Here is a 23,337-nt window from a genome sequence, read left to right as displayed (position 1 = left end):
CTTCATCATTCAGAAGTTGCTGCTATTATCATTTTGTGACATATCCTACCAGTCCTCTCTGTGCATGTTTTTCACATAAAAAATGGAATTAAATTGTATGTAGAATTATTCACTTAACAATTCCTTGTAAACATCATCCCATGTCTCTTAAGGGATTTCTGCAACATCATCACTGACATGAACTGCCTTATATGTTCATTTTTACTCACTTTGTTCAATTATTTATAAATCCTAGAAATGGAGCAACTGGACAAAATGATGTACATGTTTTAAGGCTCCTAGCTCATGTTGCCAAAACAGTCTTCCCAATGGTTATGCCAGTTTACATTCCAACCAATACCATGTGGAATGCTCCTCTCCCCTAAACCTTTACCAGTACTGGGAATTAATAATTTGTAAAAAGGCCCATGTCCCTTTATGGGGAATGGAACCATATCTGACTGCCTGTGTCAAGGAAGCCTCCAGAGTTAGAAGAGTTATCACTTAAGGTTTAGAAATAATGGATCATAGATTGGAATTCAAAGAATATAAATCACTAGGTAAATTTGACATAGACATATCTCTCAAACGGACAAACTGTGATGGAACGGAAGGAAGACTGGGATGTTAAAACAAGGAAAAGATTTTAATTAGCAAAGTCAATATTGATAAGAGTGTGATGAAACTAGTATCTTTAAGGCTACTACAGCCCTCTGCTGCCTCAATGCTTTGTTTTGCTTGAAGTCACCATATTTAATAAAGGGGTAAATTGTTTTTGCCATTAGTGGATATGGGTTTAAAAGGTAGAGAAACACTGCTCTTGATATTTTTCATCAAGCATGAGTGTGCCCGTGAGTCTCGCTGCCGATGTAAATGTTGCTGTATGCCTGGAGGTAATGCTATGGTAATGCAAAGCTATGGGCTTGCGTCTTTAAGGCTCACGCTAAGCCTGGCTTCTAAGCAAAGGCCCCCATTCACAGCCACTCATCTCATTCTTCACAGCGAGCTTTCAGGTTGGTGAGTCTTGAAGCTACAACCAACAAGGCCTTAACCCCTTGTGACAAACCATGATCATCCCTCTGGATTCACGAAGGGGCCTTTAGGATGGATGCTGAAGTCAGCACGCAGAATCACTGTGGCTGTTGAAACACTGTTACATTACTTTACTATCTCATTTTTTGTTTTATAAGGGGTTAGTCACTGTTCTGTGAGCAGAAAGGCGAGGCTGAGAATGCAAGTAGCCCTGCTTAGACAGGATATCCACAACTGGCTGGTCAACATTATCAGGAGATGCCATCTTGGGTTAGAGGTGAAGTGGTAGGACAGGACATCAGGCCAAAATTAAATCAGGTTGACTCCTACCTCTTTTAAGCCCAAAGCTGCTTCAGTCACTACCACCCAACCTCCCCACAACCTAACAAACCTTGCCCATGAAGTGAATATCCTTCCAGGACTCAGCTGTAAAATGATAGCCATTCAGAAGAAGAGCGAGGATGTAGGTGCCAGAAAAGCAGTATTCACTCAGGTACTTCTCCTTCACTTCACCAAAGTACATCTGCAGCTGGAAGTGAAGTGAAGAAAACATCATACTTGGACAACAACAGGCACTTCTCCATAGCCCTCATGTTCGCTATTAGAGCTGATCAAGAGAGGAAAAAGCCCCAGCTCACATGGGCCTGAGAGTTGGCCCCTGCAGAGAGCTTTGGGAGTGGTGCTGCACTCCTTCAGTGGGTGCAAGAGTTCACAGTTTAGGGTCTGTTAAGCAATCTTTTCCTCCACAGGGTTCTATGAGACATTGATAAGTGTTCTAGGAAAAAAGTAGTTTCTGTGGTCTGAGAGGTTCAACAACACTGAATTTTACTATAGTTTGCCATCCCTTGTGAAACTTGAGTTTCACAATCACATTAGCATATTAAAAACTGTGAAAAATCTTGCATGAAAGAAATCTATTAATCTTTGTTTAACCAGCGTTTTCTGTATGCTCTTGACCAAAGTCTTTGGTTTAGAGCCTCTATAAGCATCTTGAAGAAACAGTTTCATAACAAGCCTTGCCCCTCAGTTAGGTCTCTGGACTAGCAGCAGCAGCATCCCCTGAGAACTTGTTAATCCTCACCCCTGATCTGCCAGTGCAGAATATGCTGTTTAATATGACCCCCATATGATCACATACATAGTAACATTTGACAAACACTGCTCTGGAACCCAGTTTAGGAAGCATTTTGTTCAAGAACCCGAGATGCTCGTCTTTCTCCACAGATCACCACTAGCTGCAAAAAGCCTCCCCTGTTTTGTAAAGTGCTGAGGCATATTTGAGCTGCTCTTTCCAAAAGCCCTGAATACCCTTCCTTCATGTTCTAACTCAGACAAAATACTTAGAGAAAATTTCAGGTGTCCAGGCTCTTGCACAACCTTCCTTCCTCTGTTGTCAGTGCCCACGAGAACAGCCTTCATTTTTAATTAATTGCATATCTTCAGAATGAAAGCACTGGTCACTTTTGCAATCTCTCTTAAAATCACTCATTTTAAGTCACTTTTGTCAACTTAAAACAGCTGCTGTTTTGAGCCACTCCTAGGTGATCTGTTTTTCTAAATCAGAGTAGACTCCATATCCTTCTCTCACGTCCCTGGAAACTTTCATCAGGTAGCACTGGATCTTGAATGACTCAGTGCCTCAGACAAGAAAATTTTGGGCTTCAGATTTATGAATAAGTAGGAGATACCTTGGACCTGTCTGATGAAAAAAGGGTCTTACCACAATGGCGTCTGTGGCAGATTCTGTGAACTGCCTGTCTTCCCTGGGAGTTGGGGGAAGGAGTGGGCGACAATGTGCTCAGCTCCAGGAAGTAGCTCATGATGGATCTAGGGCTCTAAGCCAGTCATAAAATCCTGCATCCTGCTTTCCCAGCCAGTCCTGGCCAATGAGATGTAAGAGAAAAGACTCCTAGGAGCTTCTGGGATAGCTTTTGCTTTCCTATAAAAAGGAACAGATGTATCTGGCGCTATCCTTCTTCTGACCTCGAACACGGCTGTGATCCCTGAAGCTACACCTTGCTTCCATGAGGAAACAGGCCTAACAACAACTGAAGAATGGCTGAGATAGTCAAGCTGCCCACTCCATGCCAGCAACTGACTACTTCCGGACTTCGAATTAGGTGAAAACAATAAGACCTTTTTTGTTTAAGCCATTGTATGCCAAGTTATCAAGGAATGCCAGTGAACTTACTCTTAATTGAGTGTACCATCTAGGCTTCTCTAACATGAGTGCTGGATCTTGGTCACATTAGCATGACTTGAAGAGCAGACTCACATCCTCCATGCTGTCAAGGGCAGAGAGCAATGGTAACAGATGCTGTTTCTAGTCACTTACCTCTTCCCAAGGCCGAGAGCAGAACTTTTCCAACGTGCTAATCATCTTTTTATGAGTTGACTGTTCCTCTGATGTAAGGTTTAAAAACTCCATCACATAGTAAAAAGCTGAAAATGCCTACAAGAGAAAAATGCTGAGTTTGGTGCAACGTCCAACACAGAGGGACACTGGTTCACTCTCCAGAAGGCCTAATGAAAGCGCCTGGAAAGCTCTGATGAGTAAATTATGGATCAGGTGACATTCCATCCCCAACAGCTGCTTCCTTCCTGGAAGGGGGTCACTTTGCTGCTGACATGCATTTCTGAGCCATCTGGTAGCTAATTTTCTCGATAATTTTAATGGGAGAGTCAGGGAGAAAGAAAGATGGGGAAAAAAGAAGATAAGAGGAGAAGTTACAAAACTCCCATCTTTTTTTTTTTTTTTTTTTTTTTGCCGTACGCGGGCCTCTCACTGTTGTGGCCTCTCCTTTGTAGGCATATGTTCTGTAATTTGCAACCAAAAACCATTGTAACAAATATATCATCATGTCACAAACTTACCCCAAAATTCCCTTGGAGGGGTGGCAAGAAAATCCCATTGAAGGAACAGCTGGAGTAAGGGCAGTAACTGGTGTTAAAGAGTTGAAGGATGCTTTGCCGGCATTGTTGATAGTTTCCAGTGCCACGGATTTCAACTTCAGGGAATGGAAGAAATGGAAAAGTTGCCTCAAATCTCCTGGTGCAGGGAGCCTCATAAAGGTCACTCATGTTCATTTTCCTCCGGTATCCAGAGTGAAAGCATGGGTCACGGATGGTTCCATTTGTAGCCTGAATAGAAAAATCACTTGAAGGCATCATGTGCAAATGCTTTGAGTACAAAAGCACCAGTCTGACTTCAACAATGTGTAGCAATTGAGAAACAGCCAGGCACTCAGCACTGGCATCAATATGCCCCTGCGCTGCCTTTTTTACCCTTGGGTAACAGTCATATTTGTATAACAGGCACCAGAAGTGGCATCAGATGTAAATGAACTTTTGCTATTCACAGAAAGCTAGTATCGTTGAAGCTGGGCCCAGAAATTCCATTAGTTTGGAATGGCCCCTAGCGCTTAGTACTAACCGCGTAGGTCAGAAGCAGATCCACAAGGAAAACTCTCAAGGTTCTCAAAATTCCGAGCCTAGGGTAGTTCTCTGGGGGTCTGCCTATATCCCTGGCCCTACCTCCAAGCCGAAAAGCAAAAGCTTCAAGAGCTGGAAGTGCCTCAGATCACTTAAGGCAGGAGTATCAAGATGATTTTCAACCCACAACCCAGTATGTTCACGAGAAGTAAAGGGGCTGCTGTGGATGAGAGGCTTAGTGGAAACTTAGGGCTCACTAGGCATCTCTCAGCAGCCCCTCCTCCCATGGCAGTCATCTTATTGATAGTGTTTCTGAGAACCAGAGAGCGAGCTTTGGAGGAAAGCAGAGAACTGGTTGTCCTTTCAGTAGAGACAGGGAACAGCTGGATTTGACATCCTTGCTCTGTGTTTGTCAGGATGTGCTGGTACTCGCATGATTTTGAGTATGTTTAACTTTTCTCGCCTTCAAAACGCAAAAAGTGTCTAGGGACAAGATTTGAAGTGTTGATCAATAAACTCTGCATTTTCTCTGAAGTTTTTTTTCTCCTCCTCTCCAGGTTGTTTCTAATAGCCTTGTTTTCTGCAGTTCGTAGGAAATGGAGATTGAAAAGTGGGAAAGAGCTTAAAAACTGTGTGCATACGCACACGCACACACACATACACACACTACTGTAGCATGTACTTTTCATTGTCAGCCCCACAGGGGTGAGAAATTATTTCCAAAGAAAGGATTTGAGTCATGTCCTTGGAGACAGTGCAGTAAACAAACATAGGAGGTGGTGTCTGGATGGGACAATTCACAGGGGTTGACCAGATGTAGTTAGATATCCTGCCTGAAAAGGTTTGGAAAGTACAGTAACCAACTTCAGATCAGTTACTGAAATAGAAAGAGAAAACGACGCAGGGGGCTGGTGGCCCAGTTGTGGGGAGGGTGGTCTGGATTCAGTTACACTCGCCTGAAGGTCCTTGGACAGTTTCTGCAAGAGGGCTTGATCCTTCCCATAGCACAAGAAGCTGTGTGTGTATACACCGTAGTTCTTGCCATAGAGGCGAAAGTGCAGAGTGTTGTTAGAAGACTCAGTCGTTTCGTTTCGAGGCACAAAAGTGATTTGTGTAGAGGCTCCCCCAAGGTCTAAAGCTCCATAGGTTTCCTGAGTATCGCCTTCACTTGGTTTCAGGTTAAACCAACTCAATTTCTGAAAGACAGTACCGACACCAGTGGTAGAAGGATCTGGACATCCCCCTTTTCATGCTATTTCTTGGACTCAGGGACTTCCTAAGGCAAAGGAGCAGGAGGATAAGGGTGAAACAAAGCTCACCAGAGGTTCCTGAGTCTGCATCAGATCAACAGCAAGAAAACAGGGGCTTCAAAGACATAGCTCAGACTGCGGCAACATAGGAACAGTTTACAGACACAAGATCTGGGGCCAGAAAGACCCAAGTTCAAATCCCTACTCATTGGCTTATTAGCCATGTGACCTTGGGCAGAATAATTGCCTCCTCTAGGCCTCGATTTGAGGCTCTAAAATGAGAGAACACCTCATATGGTTATTCTGAAGATTAAGTCAAACAGTACAGGAAAAGTGCTTTGCATAGCACAAGACACACGGCACTACGCAAATGTTAGCTATTTTTATTTTTAATGATAGATTAAAAAATTTTTTCTCTGTATCTCTGTATATGGCTTCCTTATTCTCCAATAGTGAGAGTTCTTGTGAGAGAATTATACCTCTGGTGACCCCTGCAAATGTGAGGGTAAATTAATTTGTTCATTTATCCATCATTCATTCTGTCTAGTGATCCAAGTACTGCCTGAGATATCAATGGCATTGACCCACAGGGAGCCACCTCCACGGATGCTGTGAGACAATCACCTGAGTGAATCTGCCCAGCAGATAGTTGATAGTAATCCAGCCATAGGCACCTTCCTCTTGGCCAGTGATGATTCTGGCACCCTGGAAGTCAAAGGGGTAGCTGCTGATGCTCTTTGCCACCGCAGCCAGGATCTTGTCTGCCAACCGTTCATTTTCCATCCTGCACAAAGAGCTGAGGTTACTGGTTTTGTTTGAATAACTATGACTACCCATTGCAGCCAGAGCTTCCAGCCAGTTCCCCTAGGAAGTGAAGCATAAGCTCACTGCAATAAACAGAAGGATGGAGATGCCCACACATGGCTGTCTGAGAAGCCCTCCTTTGGGGAGGAGCATAACTACTCTTTTGGCCCCTCTTCTCCACATCCAGATCCTTCCAATCCCTACGTAGGTTGGTCCTCTTAAAATACCATTTTCATTGTTGTTCCCTGGCTCCAAGAAATTATCAGAGTAATTTTAATTGCTGTGGTGGTGGTAGCTGGATATTGTTTGATCACCAAGCCTAGAGCTGACGTGTGCTACGTTAGCCATTGCCGGTGGCTTCAAGCTGCTTACGTAGCCTCAAGGCTCTGCTTGAAGTTTTTAATTAGGGCTCTAGCAGACACCAAGTGGAAAACGTCCTGGGACAGATACCCAACCTCAGTTGGTGCCGGAGTGGGGTAAAAAATCTTTCTCATATTCTGCCTTGGTTTTTGGGTCTGAGACCTTAAGATCTAAAGAAGAAATCTTCCAGGGTTGTCACAATGAAGATGGAACACAATTGCTTCCAAGATCTAGGCAATATAATACTGAGAGTCTCTGGGTCAGAAAATGCTGCCTTCCAACTGGCATTAGACCCCAGTAATCTCTCATTTGAATGGCTTCCTTACCCTATCAACTGGCCTCCTTGTCCCTAGTTTTCCTCTCCTCCAATCCACCTCTCTACCACTGGCACCAGTTGTGTAACATCCTTTAATGGCTTCCCATTGTTTCCCAGATAAACTTCAAACTCCCTAGCATGGCCCACAAGGCACTTTGTGATCCGAATCTTGCCTTCACAGAATCCCACTCAGAATCCTGGCTCTACCACTTGCCAGGTATGTGACCTTTGGTGAGTTACTTAACATCTGTACACCACAGCTTCCTTAATCTGATTAATAATAGTTAATAATACCTGTTACTTCATAGAGTTACAGTGATTTAAATTAAAGCACAGTGCTAAGAACATAGTAAGGGCCCAACAAATACAAGCTGCTACCATTACCACTGTCATTATTAGTATTAACTCTATGTACCCTACGTTCTATCTATGCAGAACTATCTATAGTCCTCTGAACATGCCCTGATCTCTCACATATCACTCCTTTGTGCATCTATTAGAACACAAGATCCAGGAAAGCAGGGACTTATGCCTGACACATAACAGGTGCCAAATAAACATAGGTTATGGAATGCATGATGTCTGCTCTGCCTGTAATGCCCTTCCCCCTCCCCCCACAAGTCCTTCATGATTTGGCTCATGTATCCCCTCCTCTGGTGAGTCTTCTTGACCTCCTCCCATTCTTGGCAGGGACAAGTATGCTCCCATAGCAGCTCTGAGCACTCTTCTATCAAAGAATTGGTCGCCCTGTATCAAAACCCTGATCTTGGAAGATGAGTCACCCACTTCCATGTCCTGGGACAGAGCAGGCAGTCAATACAAACTGAATGAATGAATGAACAAACAAATGAACAAATAATGCCCACAGATACTAAGTGGTGACCAGCAAAGATGTGCTAATTGTGATGATTTGTGTCTCGGGATGTCTGCGAGTCTCCTCTGGCCTTCCTCCTCCCAGATGTGGAATTGCTAAATCTGTAGCCCCAAATCCCAGAGGGCTCAATCTTCCTCTTTTTGTGCCATCACTCCCTTGAATTCCCTGTGGGGAGATGAGTAAGAGGCCTTTTTTTTTTTTTTTACGTACTTAAACTCCCATGATTATGCAAGCTAAGAGTTTGGGAATTTTACCCATTTACTGAGATTTTCTTTCTTAGGTGTGGACATTTAGCATGTCTAGAATTGGGGTGTTAGAGAAGTGTGGCGTTCGCCCATAACTCAGAGGCTCTAGCAACTGCCAAACCTATCTCCCTGCAGCTCTCAGTCCCTAGAGGCTGCTATACCTGAGCAACCGCATGCCTGCCGTGGCTCCCAAGTAAACAGGTGTCTCTGTGTGCTGGGATGCTGGAATCACTTTCCTGGCTCTTTCCATGCATGCAGTCAGATAAATGTCTATTTCACTTAATTTCTGAGCAAATTCTGAGATTCCAGGACCTAGAGAAAGCAGATGAAAAAAAGTAGAAAGTAGAAGCAGATGAAAATTGTTTTTAAAAGTAAAGGACATATCTTCACATTATTAGAGAAAATACTGATGTTTTCTGAGAAAATGCAAGGAGACAATTTCTTTTTGTGATATCTGTTAAGTTTTTGTACTTAGAGGGTAACTCACTGAATCTAGCCTCAGTAGGATTTACTTTCAGACCTCAAGCCGGGTCTGTCTGCTGTTCAGTAATCTTGCCACTGGATGGCGCAATTTTCACATTTAATTGCATGCATAGCCTTCCTAAAACCAGGCTCTCTCAGACTTAAATGGGGATCTTATAGATAACTACTCTATATAGCTGTTTTATGACGCTTCTTCCACAAAGTTGTAATTAACAACACTAATTCCTAGAAGATGGGAAAGGCAAAAGATAACAGAACAAAAATTAAAATATGTACCAGGCACATGGGCTTTTATTGAAAAGACAGGAACAGCTACTAACTAACACTAAAATTTCTGCAGCAATGTTTCTTCCTTTGTTAGAAGAAACAGGCATAGAACCCATGTCTCCTCAGCAGCTTTTCTACTCTGATACCCTGTCTGCCTAGTAAAACTGTCCAGTTTTAGAGCTGTTTTAACTGCTGCTGTGGAGAGGATTAGAGAGCCAAGACGCTTTACGCTTTTTGAAGTTATTTAACAGTTAACAATTTTGGCTCACTTTAAGCTAAACATCTACATTTTCAGTGCTTTATAGTGAGGATTTGCTTTAACAATAAGTAACCAGATATCTGATCCATATCTCGTTCACCAGATTTTAAATAGCCTGTTTACTTAACTGCAATGAGAAAATCAGCTCCAAGTTATCAGCTAAGTGTTTTGACTCAAAAAGCCTGGCCTTTCATAACCGGTAGCTTTCAACTCACCTTTCTATTTAAATATTTGATTAGAGAACTCTATTTTTTTTTTTTTTTTTTTTTTGCGGTACGCGGGCCTCTCACTGTTGTGGCCTCTCCCGTTGCGGAGCACAGGCTCTGGACGCGCAGGCTCAGCAGCCACGGCTCACAGGCCCAGCCACGGCTCACAGATCCCAACCACTGTGCCACCAGGGAAGCTATCTTTTGAGAAGGGAAAATTACTGCATTTATTAGGCCAAACACGCATGGGGATATGTGTCTCAGGAGACAGCTGCTAGGTTAACACCACAACAACACGTGGAAGAAGAAATGGAAGGCAGTGAATTATTAAATAGAAGTCAATAAAACGAGGGATTTGGGTTTTAAAAAATGTTTGAAGTACTACCTCAGAACTGATGGGGCCAGATTCTGAGGACATCAGGCTACTGGGTAGAACGACTTGCTCTCTTGGAAACGTATCCTATCTACAGCTTTCTTGATAAACTATGAAAATTAGTGGATACCACAGGCCACCAAACTAAAAGTCAATTATATTCTGGGGCCTAGGATACCTGTCTGACCAAAACTAAACAGTGAGTCCCTGGCTAAAAAGGCCAAGAGAGATGAAGGTCAGAAAGGTGAGGGCACAGCCGGGAGTGTTGGGCAGGAGGGAGCGGGAAGAGCTGCTGTCCACAACTCTAACTGGTCTTGTGACCTTAAAAGGAAAGTAACTAGGAAAAGACTCAATACGCAGTGTGGTGACTCAGAGTAGCAGGAAGCCTGCAGTGCGACTTGGAGGCCCAGATTCTTGTCCTGGTTCTGTTCCTCCTTGCCAGTCACTAGTCTTTCAGGTTTTTGCTTCCTTTTCTATAAAACAAGACTTCAGTGATCCACAAGGTCCTTTTTGCAGCCCTAAGGGTCTATGATTTGCCTGCCTATACAGAAGCTAAAGGCTTTTGAAAATCCCTTCCAAGCCATAGATTAGAGGACAAAGATTAAGAGCAGCAAGGCTCTGGATCCACCAGCCTCAACATCACCTGGGCACTTGTTAGAAGTGCAAATTCTCAGTCCTCATCCCAGACCTACTGAACCAGAAACTTGGGGGCGGGAGCGAGCACCTGTGCTTTAACACACCCTCCAGGTGGTTCTGATACAGGTTCAAATTTGAGAACCACTGGCTAACACATGGGTTTAAAGTTGGGCAGATCTTTGCACAGCAAAGGAAACCACTGACAAAACGAAAAGACAACCTAGTGAATAGGAGAAAATATTTGCTAATCATATGACTGATAAGGGTTTAGTTAAGTTTGGGCAGATTTCAGTTCGAGCCCCAGTTCCATCACTTACTAACTAGCTCAAGTAACCTTAAACAAGTGCCATAACCTCTTTCAACCTCAGTGCCCTCATTTTTAAAAAATGGGAATAATAATACATTCCTCAAAGGGAGACTGTGAGGATGAAATAACACATTTTCAGTACCAAGTGCATGGCACATAGAATTGTTCTGTTGACGGGAGTTACTATTACCCAATTATTTGGAAGTTTATCTTTCAAGGGCTTCATCATTAAGGACTGATTTCAGTACCGTTTTCATAATGATAATAAAGTAGCAATTATTTATAAAATAGCAACAATAGCAGCTCCGCTGCGTTCTCACTTGACTTCCCTTTTTCTCGTGTGTTTGTTTCACTTCCCACATGCCTCTCATGCTCTCATGCCCACTGTCTCCCGGTCCCTTTTTCTTCATCTTACCTTTTACCTTGCACTCTTCTATCTGAGTCACCACCCCTGTGTCATTCTCCTTTTCTGCTGGCCACTTATAGATGTACAAATTCGTGTGAGAAGAGCCCGCATCCAGCACAATCCCAAACTGAGGGCAAAACAAACCAAGAACTTATCAGCATTACATTCTTCTCTGTATTCAGCTTGCAACAGAAAGGAGACAAAGACATGGGTTTTCAAAAACACAGAGGAGAAAGTATTTTAATTCATAGTGGGGGTAGGTTGGGGTGGAGTGAGTGCCTGGAGTTGTGCTGATCATAAGATCTACCAGGACACCAATCCCTCTAGAACTATGGCTCTCAGTGCTAGTTGCACATTAGAAATATCCAGGCCTTAGCCAAGGTAGGGCCCAAGCACCCGTATTATTAGAAGCTTCTCAGGTGATTCTAAATTGGAGGCAAGATTCAGAACCATACACTGAAGTAGCCGAGATAATATAGAGGGAGTAGAAAGCCATCAATCTAGCAGTTCCCAAACCTGTATGCACATTGGAATCATATTAGAATCATCTGAAGAGCTTCAAAGGCACTGATGCCCATGTCTGACCCCCAGATTTGTGATTTAACTGGCCTGGTATGTGGCCTGTACTCTGGAAAAGAGACATGGAAAATATTAAGTGTGCTTGTTTTTAATTACAAATATAACTATAAGTTGTATTCAATAAATTTTAAAAGATTTGTACTTTAACTTCATGCTTTTGGCTCTTAAGCATAGAAGGCAATGAATGGAAGAATAAAGTAAGAAAGAAGGTGGAGGAGGAAAGGTAAAAAGACAATATGAGAAAGAACTAGGTGGTCAGAAGAAAAAGGAGAAGAACAAAGTCACCACATCACATTTCATGAGGGCATGACGTGCACCAGCCTAGTGTTGTGAGGAGTATTTTATAAGAATTATCTGACTTAACTGCTAGACCAGTACTATAAGGTACATACTGTTTTCATCCCCACTATACAGATGAGAAACTAAAGTACAAAGAGGTTAAGTAATTTAGTCAAGATACAAAGTGATTAGGTGACGGAGCCTGGTTTTCGATCAGAGTCAGGCCTTTAAGTGGGGCACCAATTTGAAAACTATAGTCTGGACCTTGCTCCTCTGTTCCTCCGTATAAGGAGCACAAGGTCTTGGGTCTGACTCTGATCCAAATCCAGGCTCCGTCACCTAATCACTTTGCCTGAAGCAAGCATGCGGGCCCTTTTCTTTACGGGGGCATAACGCTGATTACCACAGGGAAGCCCCACTGTGCAGAAGGAGGCAGAGAATACTGCAGATGTTATGCAAGGTCAAGGATGCTCACACAGCAGCACAGTGATACTCCCTGGGGTGAAATGGAAGAAAACTTGACAGCTCAACAAGCTCTACGTTTAGCTATCCGTAGTGGTCCAGGGAGTTGAATTCTAATTCTTGTCTTCTTTTCATCCTGGAGTTTTTAGGTTCTTCCCAGGTGATAAGACAATATGAGGGGATAGATGTAAAACAACTGCTGACTTAAGCATTATCAAGTGGCAGATCGCACTGTGAGGGCCACAGCTCAGATGAGCAGCAAGGAAGGAAGCTGCGCAGACTCCTCAGCAGCTAGGCTTGCAGTGAGATCAAACCAAGAACGGGCTTAGGCGGTGACCTTTGTGAGCAGACAGGGGTCTAACTGAGGTCTGGGGCCTTTGAACCTGTGGGAAACCTCTCAGGGTGGAGCAAAAGCCTCAGGCGTTACACGGCAGAAAATCCTGCTGTTCCCTAGCAGGGTCCCTGAATTCTCCCTGTCAGAAGATGTTCTAACCACAGAAGTATATGATAAAAGATAGCGAGGCAGCAGCAGCAAGAAGCCTTTATCTGGAATCAGGATGTTCTATTCTGTCTACTATGTTGACATGAAAGGTACTCTTCCAGTAGAGCAAAGGAACCAGCCTTGCTCCTATCAGCCTGTTTCTCTAAGGCCTTACACAGTGAGGTGGTTGAGAAAGGAAAACTTTTACTACATTTCATTTGGCAAGTGCTTGAGAAGGGCGGGTAGAGCATTGACACAGGAATTGAGGGCATTTCCTGCTGTATATGGCAGCCTGGAGTGCTAACCTGTTGAACTGGAACAAATGTTCTTTGTCTTCCAAATGAATTGCAGAAGGAAAATTCGGCATCACTTGCTGCCTTTAGGGAAAGATAAAGCTTGATTGTCTGAAAATTCTGTTTGAACATTCGGGGAGTTTGCCTTTCATTGTCACAAACCTACAAGCATATTCACTTGTTTTTCATAGCTGGCCCATTTTAGAGCTAGAAGTTCATTTCATCAATCCTCTTATTTTATAGTAGAAAACTGGGTCCAGAGCAGTTTGACTTGCTGAATGGGTAGTAAAGATAGTTATACCTCACCTGATCCATCTAGAGCCCCAGGAGCCACCAGCTTTTGCTCTCTTTCCCCACATAAGCATCTTCCAAAGCATGTTCCACAGAGCACTAAGCCTGCAGGGACCTGAGTGAAGAAAGTTTCCCAGAAGTCTGGGGAATGCTGCATGCTCTCTCCCCATCCTGGGCTCACGAACCCACTAGGTAGTGACTGCTTCAGAGAATTCTAACAGTGGAGAAACCCACTTAACCTAGTTTAAACCAGCATCCCCCAGACTCAGTGACAACAGAATTCTGTTTTAAATAAAAATTGCATCCTATAGAAATGTTTTGTGAAATGCTGTGCCTTGTCATGCTATTACTCGTACCCAATGTTTCTCTGTAGCTCATATTTAAAACATTTCTAAAACCCCTATAAGTATGTCCTTCACATCAAAGAAAAATCAAAGATTTGAGTAGTGAGGAAGAGATCTGACATCTCCTTAATATTATTATTTCAATATGACTTTCTCTTTTAAGAGTACTATAAATTTATTAAGTAACATCTAGAAAATGAAAGGAAAAGGGAAAAAAAGACATTAAAGATTTCACCAACTAGCCCCAATATACATTTACAGCATTATTTACAATAGCCATGTCATGGAAGCAACCTAAATGTCCATCGACAGACGAATGGATAAGGAAGATGTGGTACATATATACAATGGAATATTACTCAGCCATAAAAAGGAACAAAATTGGGTCATTCGTAGAGATGTGGGTGAACCTGTCATACAGAGTGAAGTAAGTCAGAAAGAGAAAAACCAATGTCATATATTAACACATATACGTGGAATCTAAAAAAGTGGTACAGATGAACCGATTTGCAAGGCAGAAATAGAGACACAGATGTAGAGAACAAACGTATGGACACCAAGCAGGAAAAGGAGTGGGGGGGATGAATTGGGAGATTGGGATTGACATATATACACTAATATGTATAAAATAGATAACTAATGAGAACCTGCTGTATAGCACAAGGAACTCCACTGTACAGTAGAAACTAACACAACATTGTAAAACAACTATACCCCGAAAAAAAAAATAAAATTAAGGAAAAAAAAGATTTCACCAACTAGACATCACTGTTCTTTTTATTTATTTCCTTCTGGTCTTCTTTAATGCATGGTAATTTTTATATAGTTGCAATCATACTGTGTATAAACTTCATCTTAAGCTAGTTTTGATCATACACATGATTTTATCAACCATAACTGATCTTCATGAGCTATGCTGAGTGAACAGAAGCAGCGGTCTAGAAAGAGGGTCAACAGAAATGACCTTGCTTGGGTCATGAGACACCAGTGTGCCTTGGTGAAGATCTGGAGATGTGGGTAGCAACAGAGCCCGAGCTCAGGGAGACTGGAGGCCATGTGGAAGTGGGGCAGATCCTGTCTTTGGATGGAAATAATTCTACCTGTGCAAATGTCACAGGTCCAGGCTTCTGAGTAAGTCTCCTTCAATGTGAAAAGAAAGAGAAAATTGGAACAGTAGATGACATACTTCTACTCCTGACTCAGCAGAAGTGGGATGTTCAACCCTCTCCTCATTCAGAAAACACCCACCCTCACACTAGCGTACTCTCAGTTCCCCACTGGCCACGAGGTTTCTGTTCCAGAGACTTTGCCCAGAAAGCCCTTCACCTGAGATCCCAGCTTTCCCTGACCTTCTCAGATCTGAGTCTACCCTCCTAATCCATGTCTCAGACAACCTGTATTTTCCCTCTAAAGACAGCACTTGCCACAATGTGTAATTACACAATGTGTAATTACATTTACGTAGCTATTTGATTAATGTCTGTCTTCCCTATTAGATCCTAAGCTATATTAGGGCAGGTCTGTGTTGCATACTATGGTATATCCAGCATCCACAATGGTAGATCCTATTATATGTTAGGTACAAAGAAGGAATTCAACAGACAACTGTTGCTCAAAACACATGAATGAATAAGGGGAGTTAGAACTATATAGTCCCTAAACTCCTTCCAGTCCTAAAAGATGTTAATATACACAGTCTAATATAAAGTAGTGCCATGGGGCTGAGTTCCACCCCTTCCCCGCAACAAAAACCCCAGAAGCCAGGTAACATGGGCAACGGTGTGAACGGTGTGAATTACCTTCTTTTGGTCTCTTCAGACATACTGGTCCTTTAGAATCTTTCTTAAAAGTCCCTGTAGCTTTTTTTTTTTTTAATCAAATTTATACACATCAGTGTATACACGTCAATCCCAATCACCCAATTTATCACACCACCATCCCCACCCCCTGTGGCAGCTTTCCCCACTTGGTGTCCGTGCGTTTGTTCTCTACATCTGTGTCTCAAATTCTGCCCTGCAAACCAGTTCATCTCTACCACTTTTCTAGGTTCCACATACATGCGTTAATATACGATAATTGTTTTTCTCTTTCTGACTTACTTCACTCTCTATGACAGTCTCTAGATCCATCCACGTCTCAACAAATGACCCAATTTCATGCCTTTGTATGGCTGAGACGTATTCCATTGTATATATGTACCACATCTTCTTTATCCATTCGTCTGTCGATGGGCATTTAGGTTGCTTCCATGACCTGGCTATTGTAAATAGTGCTGCAATGAACACTGGGGTGCGTGTGTCTTTTTGAATTATGGTTTTCTCTGGGTATATGCCCAGTAGTGGGATTGCTGGATCATATGGTAATTCTATTTTTAGTTTTTTAAGGAACTTCCATACTGTTCTCCATAGTGGCTGTATCAATTTACATTCCCACCAACAGTGCAAGAGGGTTCCCTTTTCTCCACACCCTCTCCAGCATTTGTTGTTTGTAGATTTTCTGATGATGCCCATTCTAACTGGTGTGAGGTGATAACTCATTGTAGTTTTGATTTGCATTTCTCCAGTAATTAGTGATGTTGAGTAGCTTTTCATGTGCTTCTTGGCCATCTGTATGTCATCTTTGTAGAAATGTCTATTCAGGTCTTCTGCCCATTTTTGGATTGGGTTGTTTGTTTCTTTAATATTGAGCTGCACGAGCTGTTTATATGTTTTGGAGATTAATCCTTTGTTGATTCATTTGCAAATATTTTGTCCCATTCTGAGGGTTGTCTTACCATCTCTTTATGGTTTCCTTTGCTGTGCAAAAGCTTTGAAGTTTAATTAGGTCCCATTTGTTTATTTTTGTTTTTATTTCCATTACTCTAGGAGGTGGATCAAAAAGATCTTGCTGTGATTTATGTCAAAGAGTGTTCTTCCTATGTTTTCCTCTAAGAGTTTTAGAGTGTTTGGCCTTACATTTAGGTCTCGAATACATTTCGAGTTTATTTTTGTGTATGGTGTTAGGGAGTGTTCTAATTTCATTCTTTTACATGTAGCTGTCCAGTTTTCCCAGCACCACTTATTGAAGAGACTGTCTTTTCTCCATTGTATATTCTTGCCTCCTTTGTCATAGATTAGTTGACTATAGGTGCGTGGGTTTACCTCTGGGCTTTCTATCTTGTTCCATTGATCTATGTTTCTGTTTTTGTGCAAGTACCATATTGTCTTGATTACTGTAGCTTTGTAGTACAGTCTGAAGTCAGGGCGTCTGATTCCTCCAGCTCCGTTTTTTTCCCTCAAGACTGCTTTGGCTATTCAGGGTCTGTATTGTCTCCATACGAATTTTAAGATTTTTTTGTTCTAGTTCCGGAAAAAATGCCATTGGCAATTTGATAGGGATTGCATTGAATCTGTAGATTGCTTTGGGTAGTATAGTCATTTTCACAATATTGATTCTTCCAATCCAAGAACATGGTCTATCTCTCCATCTGTTGGTATCATCTTTAATTTCTTTCATCAGTGTCTTATAGTTTTCTGCATACAGGTCTTTTGTCTTCTTAGGTAGGTTTATTCCTAGGTATTTTATTCTTTTTGTTGCAATGGTAAAAAAAGAGTGTTTTCTTAATTTCTCTTTCAGATTTTTCATCATTAGTGTATAGGAATGCAAGAGATTTCTGTGCATTAATTTTGTATCCTGCAACTTTACCAAATTCATGGATTAGCTCTAGTAGTTTTCTGCTGGCATTTTTAGGATTCTCTATGTATAGTATCATGTAATCTCCAAACAGTGACAGTTTTACTTCTTCTTTTCTAAATTGTATTCCTTTTATTTCTTTTTCTTCTCTGATTGCCATGGCTAGGACTTCCAAAACTGTGTTGAATAATAGTGGTGAGAGTGGACATCCTTGTCTTTTTCCTGATCTTAGAGGAAAAACCATTGAGAATGATGTTTGTGGTGGGTTTGTCGTATATGGCCTGTATGATGTTGAAGTAGGTTCCCTCTATGCCCATTTTCTGGAGAGTTTTTATCATAAATGGGTGTTGAATTTTGTCAAAAGCTTTTTCTGCATCTATTGAGATGATCATATGGTTTTTTCTTCTTCAATTTGTTAATATGGTGTATCACACTGATTGATTTGCATATATTGAAGAATGCTTGCATCCCTGAGATAAAACCCACATGATCATGGTGTATGATCCTTTTAAGGTGCTGTTGGATTCTGTTTGCTAGTATTTTGTTGAGAATTTTTGCATCTATATTCATCAGTGATATTGGTTTGTAATTTTCTTTTTTTGTAGTATCTTTGCCTGGTTTTGGTATCAGGGTGATGGTGGCCTCATAGAATTAGTTTGGGAGTGTTCCTTCCTCTGCAATTTTTTGGAAGAGTTTGAGAAGGATGAGTGTTAGCTCTTCTCTAAATGTTTGATAGAATTCCCTGTGAAGCCATCTGGTTCTGGACTTTGTTTGTTGGAAGAATTTTTTAATCACAGTTTCAATTTCATTACTTGTGGTTGGTCTGTTCATATTTTCTATTTCTTCCTGGTTCAGTCTTGGAAGGCTATACCTTTCTAAGAATTTGTCCATTTCTTCCAGGTTGTCCATTTTATTGGCATAGAGTTGCTTGTAGCAGTCTCTTAGGATGCTTTGTATTTCTGTGGTGTCTGTTGTAACTTCTCCTTTTTCATTTCTAATTTTATTGATTTGAGTCCTCTCCCTCTTTTTCTTGATGAATCTGGCTAATGGTTTACCAATTTTGTTTATCTTCTCAAAGATCCAGTTTTTAGTTTTATTGATCTTTGCTATTGTTTTCTTTGTTTCTATTTCATTTATTTCTGCTCTGATCTTTATGATTTCTTTCCTTCTGCTAACTTTGGGTTTTGTTTGTTCTTCTTTTTCTAGTTCCTTTAGGTGTAAGGTTAGATTGTTTATTTGAGACTTTTCTTGTTTCTTGAGGTAGGCTTGTATAGCTATAAACTTCCCTCTTAGAACTGCTTTTGCTGCATCCCATAGGTTTTGGATCCTTGTGTTTTCATTGTCATTTGTCTCTAGGTACTTTTTTATTTCCTCTTTGATTTCTTCGGTGATCTCTTGGTTATTTAGTAACGTATGGTTTAGCCTCCATGTGTTTGTGTTTTTTACATTTTTTCCCCTGTAATTGATTTCTAATCTCATAGCATTGTGGTCAGAAAAGGTGCTTGATATGATTTCAATTTTCTTAAATTTACTGAGGCTTGATTTGTGACCCAGGATGTGATCTATCCTGGAGAACGTTCCGTGCGCACCTGAGAAGAAAGTGTAATCTGCTGTTTTCAGATGGACTGTCCTATAAATATCAGTTAAATCTATCTGGTCTATTGTGTCATTTAAATCTTCTGTTTCCTTATTTATTTTCATTTTGGATGATCTATCCATTGGTGTAAGTGAGGTGTTAAAGTCCCCCACTATTACTGTGTTACTGTCGATTTCCCCTTTTATAGCTGCTAGCATTTGCCTTATGTATTGAGGTGCTCCTATGTTGGGTGCATATATATTTATAATTGTTATATCTTCCTCTTGGATTGATCCCTTGATCATTATGTAGTGTCCTTCCTTGTCTCTTGTAACATTTTCTTTTAGAGTTCAGGTAGTGTTTTGGTTTATTAGTGTTGTCACAGTGACAGGAACACCCAGAGTAGGAAGAGGAACTCCTACTAGAACCTTTTTCTTACCATTCCCTTCCCCTGGGGCTCAGAGCCTCTAGGCTTTTCCTTTCCCCCTACTTCCAGGCCTTTCCTTTCCCCCTACTTCCAGGCCTTTCCTTGGCCCTTAGCATGCTAGGATGTGGCCAGGAATCAAAAACGCATCCTTTTTCCAGCACTAGCTGTGTGCTGCATTCATGGAAAGTGGGAAGCTATACACAGGTATCCGTCTTGGGTACCAAGATTACCAGTTCCCATAGGGCTGGATCTCGGCTGTCTGGTAAACCACTGGCGCTTCACTGCCCCAGGGTGGTTGGCCATCCTTCTGGATTTTTTCCCAGTGCAGCAACTGCCACCATTCAGGATGGCTCCCCACATCTGGCACGGCCACCATGAGTTCTAGGAGCCAACAGGGCTTCCTTCTCAGAACAGTGCTTGGGCAATCTTCCTCCCTGTGGCCTTGATCTTGGGAAAAGAACCCCCTCTTCCCTCACTTGGGGGAGTTCCCGAGGCAGAAGGGCCACTGGCATGGCCCATTGTAGCAGTGGAGGGCCGTCACCGCTGCCGCAGGAGGAAATCGAGTGAAGCTCCGTCCATAGCGTAGAAGACGTTAGCCGAGGGGGGGGAAGTCAGCTCTCGCTTCCCTGGGAGCAGCTGCACTAGCTCATACTCTGAAGCCACCGCAGAATCGTGATTGTTTTTCTTAAGGACATGACTGATGACACTTGGAGCCTTGTCCTGGCTTGTCACCAAGATGCTCTTGTAGACACTGCCGTCTTCCCCCAGCTCCATCTGGACTTGGATGATGCGGCAATCAGAAGCCCCTGGCCCAGGCCCCCCTCCCCCATATCCAGCCCCCCTGGAGGCCCCTTCTGCACCCCCACTGAGTGGGGAGCCACAGGAGGCTGAGCAGCAGTGACCTCGAGAAGGCCTCAGGAAGGAAGTTGGGGGAGAGAAGTGGCTGGGATCAGCGGGACTCTGCAGGGCTGGAGTGCTTTCCAGGGCGGAGTCCAGAGATGAGACAGACGGCCACTTCATGTGCTGGGCCAGCCGGGTCAGCAGTGGAGCGGGGATTCCAGGCACCTCCTCTGCCACCACACTGGGCCAGTCCCAGGAGACAAGGGGTGTGGGACCTCCAACAGAACCCAGCACCTCTGTCCACTGCGAGATGACCAGCGTAGGCCGAAGCACCTGCAGGGCAGGAGGGTAACTGGTACTGGATGGCTCCACCTCACAGGACATTTGATGGCTCTGGGCCTCTGTCAGTGGCCGGAGCCCCTGTAGCCACCGCTGGATATCGGGGTCAGGTCGGAGGTCATAGCCACGACATTTGTTCTGGAGCTGCCTCAGCTCAGAAAGGACAGTAAACTCCTTCCTCTGCTTGTCAAAACTGATGTATCCATTCTCCAGCTCATCCTTGGAGGCTGCGTCCAGCATCACAAGGTCCTTCAAGAAGGTGCCAAGGTATGGGACCACACCCCCACCCTGGGAGCCAGACCTCGGGGACTTCTTGGAATTTGGCTCCAGAGAAGGCTACAGCTTCACCTCCTGCAGGAGGAGCTCCCGGCTCTGGGAATAATTATCCTCCTCGGGGAAAATCTGGCAGAGGCTGGAAAAGACTCTGAGGCTGTCCCTGGCTGCTTCCTCCCAGGCTGCCCGAAGCCTGTGGATGGGGCTGGATTGCAGGGCCAACACCACAGCATATACTGAAGAGAAGTTTCGGAGCAGACGGCACTCCTCTGCCACACGGATCCACTTCTCCAGCATCCGGGCCCTCTGGGGTGGACAGAGTGGCCGTATGGTCACCTCCTCAGGCCCCTCTATGGTTGAGGTAGCCCCCAGGACAGAGCTGACCACTGCCCCTGCCACCTTGTTAAACTGTATGACAGGAGCCCGGACAGATGGGCAGAGGTGGGAATGTCCTGGCTGGTCTCTGTGACCCCACAGACCCCCCAGGCACTGAGAGGGGACCAGATTGAGAAATAGCTCCGCATCTATCAGGGTCAGCTGTTTGGCCAAGTGGTCAGCAAGGAACACCAGGACATCCGTGGGGTCAGCAGGGGGATCGCCGGGGAGGGCCAGGGGCTTAGGAAGTTCGGGGGTCTGGGGGTCCACCCAGGACCGGAGGTTGCGGATGAGGTCAGCGCTGCCCCCCCCAACACCCTCCCCTGCTGCATACCCTGTCCGAAGCAAGAAGCTCTCAAGCCGGTCAATCTGACCCTTGACCTCAGAGCCAAAATCTTCAGGGTGAGAGGCTAGCCAGGTTGACAGTACAGAGATGGCCACCCCTTTTGTCCTCTCTAGCTCATCAGTAGGATGAGATTCAAGGGCTTCCAGCCTGTCAGCCATAAGCCCTAGCAGGGCAGGCGTGGAGGTGAAGGCCCAGTGAGTAGCCAGGAAGGCTGCTGTGAAGGTCACGTCAGTCCTTGATGTCCAGGCGTCCAGCAGGTGTCGGACCAGGGCCTCCAGAGTGCCAGCTCGGAGCCTCTGGGAGTAACGCGGGGGAGGCCTCAGGGCCAAGGGATCAACAGGCCGATACTGGTGACTTGTGACAGTAAAGGTGACACCATCCTCCTCCTCGTCCCAGACAGACACAGGGGCCTCATCGTCTTCCTCCTCCTCCTCCTGCCCCCCGCCCACACCCCGGCCACCTGTGCCCCCACCCTCTTCGGGGTCTCGACTCCGGAAGCTGCTCAGCACGACTCCCCCGGGGGGGCTCATGTCCCAAAACAGCCATAGGGGCCGCGGGAGCATGGCCGAGTGAAGGAATCAGTGGGGTCGGGCCATGGGGGCGCCTGCTCAGGAGGGGTGGGGGCAGCGCGGGTCCCGGGCCGCTGTTCCCATAGGTCTCCGGCCCCTGATCCTCTTGTAACATTCTTTATTTTAAAGTCTATTTTGTCTGATATGAGTATTGCTACTCCAGCTTTCTTCTGATTACCATTTGCATGCAATATCTTTGTCCATCCCCTCTCTTTCAGTCTGTATGTGTCCCTTGGTCTGAAGTGGGTCTCTTGTAGACAGCATATATATGGGTCTTGTTTTTGTATCCATTCAGCAAGCCTGTATCTTTTGGTTGGAGCATTTAATCCATTCACATTTAAGGTAATTATCGATATGTATGTTCTTATGACCATTTTCTTAATTGTTTTGGGTTTGTTTTTGTAGGTCCTTGTCTTCTCTTGTGTTTCCCACTTAGAGAAGGTCCTTTAGCATTTGTTGTAGAGCTGGTCTGGTGGTGCTGAATTCTCTTAGCTTTTGCTTGTCTGTAAAGCTTTTGATTTCTGCATCGAATCTGAATGAGATCCTTGCCGGGTAGAGTAATCTTGGTTGCAGGTTCTTCCCTTTCATCACTTTAAGTATATCATGCCACTCCCTTCTGGCTTGTAGAGTTTCTGCTGAGAAATCAGCTGTTAACCTTATGGGAGTTTCCTTGTATGTTATTTGTCGTTTTTCCCTTGCTGCTTTCAACAATTTTTCTTTCTCTTTAATTTTTGCCAGTTTGATTACTGTGTGTCTCAGCATGTTTCTCCTTAGGTTTACCCTGTATGGGACTCGCTGCGCTTCCTGGACTTGGGTGGCTATTTCCTTTCCACGTTAGGGAAGTTTTCAACTATAATCTCTTCAAATATTTTCTCTGGTCCTTTCTCTCTTCTCCTTCTGGGACCCCTATAATGCAAACGTTGTTGCGTTTAATGTTGTCCCAGAGGTCTCTTAGGCTGTCT

General features: G+C 43.8%; 3 protein-coding genes across 8 annotated transcripts in view; all 3 read right to left on the bottom strand.

The window, feature by feature from the left end:
• Positions 1-23,337, bottom strand: part of ENTPD1 (ectonucleoside triphosphate diphosphohydrolase 1) — a 112,267-nt gene that overhangs the window by 3,826 nt on the left and 85,104 nt on the right. For all 6 annotated transcript variants that reach the window (XM_027112125.1, XM_027112126.1, XM_027112128.1 and 3 more), the window contains 7 exons: positions 11,239-11,356; positions 8,454-8,604; positions 6,318-6,477; positions 5,400-5,639; positions 3,886-4,152; positions 3,347-3,463; positions 1,403-1,540 (listed from right to left, as the gene is read on the bottom strand). In XM_027112125.1, coding sequence (XP_026967926.1) covers positions 1,403-1,540; positions 3,347-3,463; positions 3,886-4,152; positions 5,400-5,639; positions 6,318-6,477; positions 8,454-8,542 — 1,011 coding nt within the window. In that variant the 5' untranslated portion in view covers positions 8,543-8,604; positions 11,239-11,356. The remainder of the gene's footprint in view (positions 1-1,402; positions 1,541-3,346; positions 3,464-3,885; positions 4,153-5,399; positions 5,640-6,317; positions 6,478-8,453; positions 8,605-11,238; positions 11,357-23,337) is intronic.
• Positions 19,773-21,073, bottom strand: LOC113623238 (ral guanine nucleotide dissociation stimulator-like 2). Its single transcript, XM_027112129.1, is given in 1 exon segment — positions 19,773-21,073. A coding segment is annotated over 1 exon segment (1,014 nt). The 5' UTR covers positions 21,053-21,073; the 3' UTR covers positions 19,773-20,038.
• On the bottom strand, positions 20,949-22,392 carry LOC113623239 (ral guanine nucleotide dissociation stimulator-like 2). The gene has a single exon (XM_027112130.1). It carries the CDS (start codon positions 22,367-22,369, stop codon positions 21,149-21,151), a length of 1,221 nt encoding a protein of 406 aa, XP_026967931.1. The 5' UTR covers positions 22,370-22,392; the 3' UTR covers positions 20,949-21,148.

This window comes from Aethalodelphis obliquidens, unplaced genomic scaffold (genome assembly GCF_003676395.1).
Source record: "Aethalodelphis obliquidens isolate GAN/ISIS:26980383/991018 unplaced genomic scaffold, ASM367639v1 scaffold11, whole genome shotgun sequence".
Classification (NCBI taxonomy): domain Eukaryota; kingdom Metazoa; phylum Chordata; class Mammalia; order Artiodactyla; family Delphinidae; genus Aethalodelphis; species Aethalodelphis obliquidens.
This window is presented reverse-complemented; position numbering and strand designations above follow the sequence as displayed.

What these genes read in the sequence shown, in the direction of transcription:
- LOC113623239 (XM_027112130.1), bottom strand. Translation starts at nt 22,369, where the DNA reads ATGCTCCCGCGGCCCCTATGGCTGTTTTGGGACATGAGCCCCCCCGGG.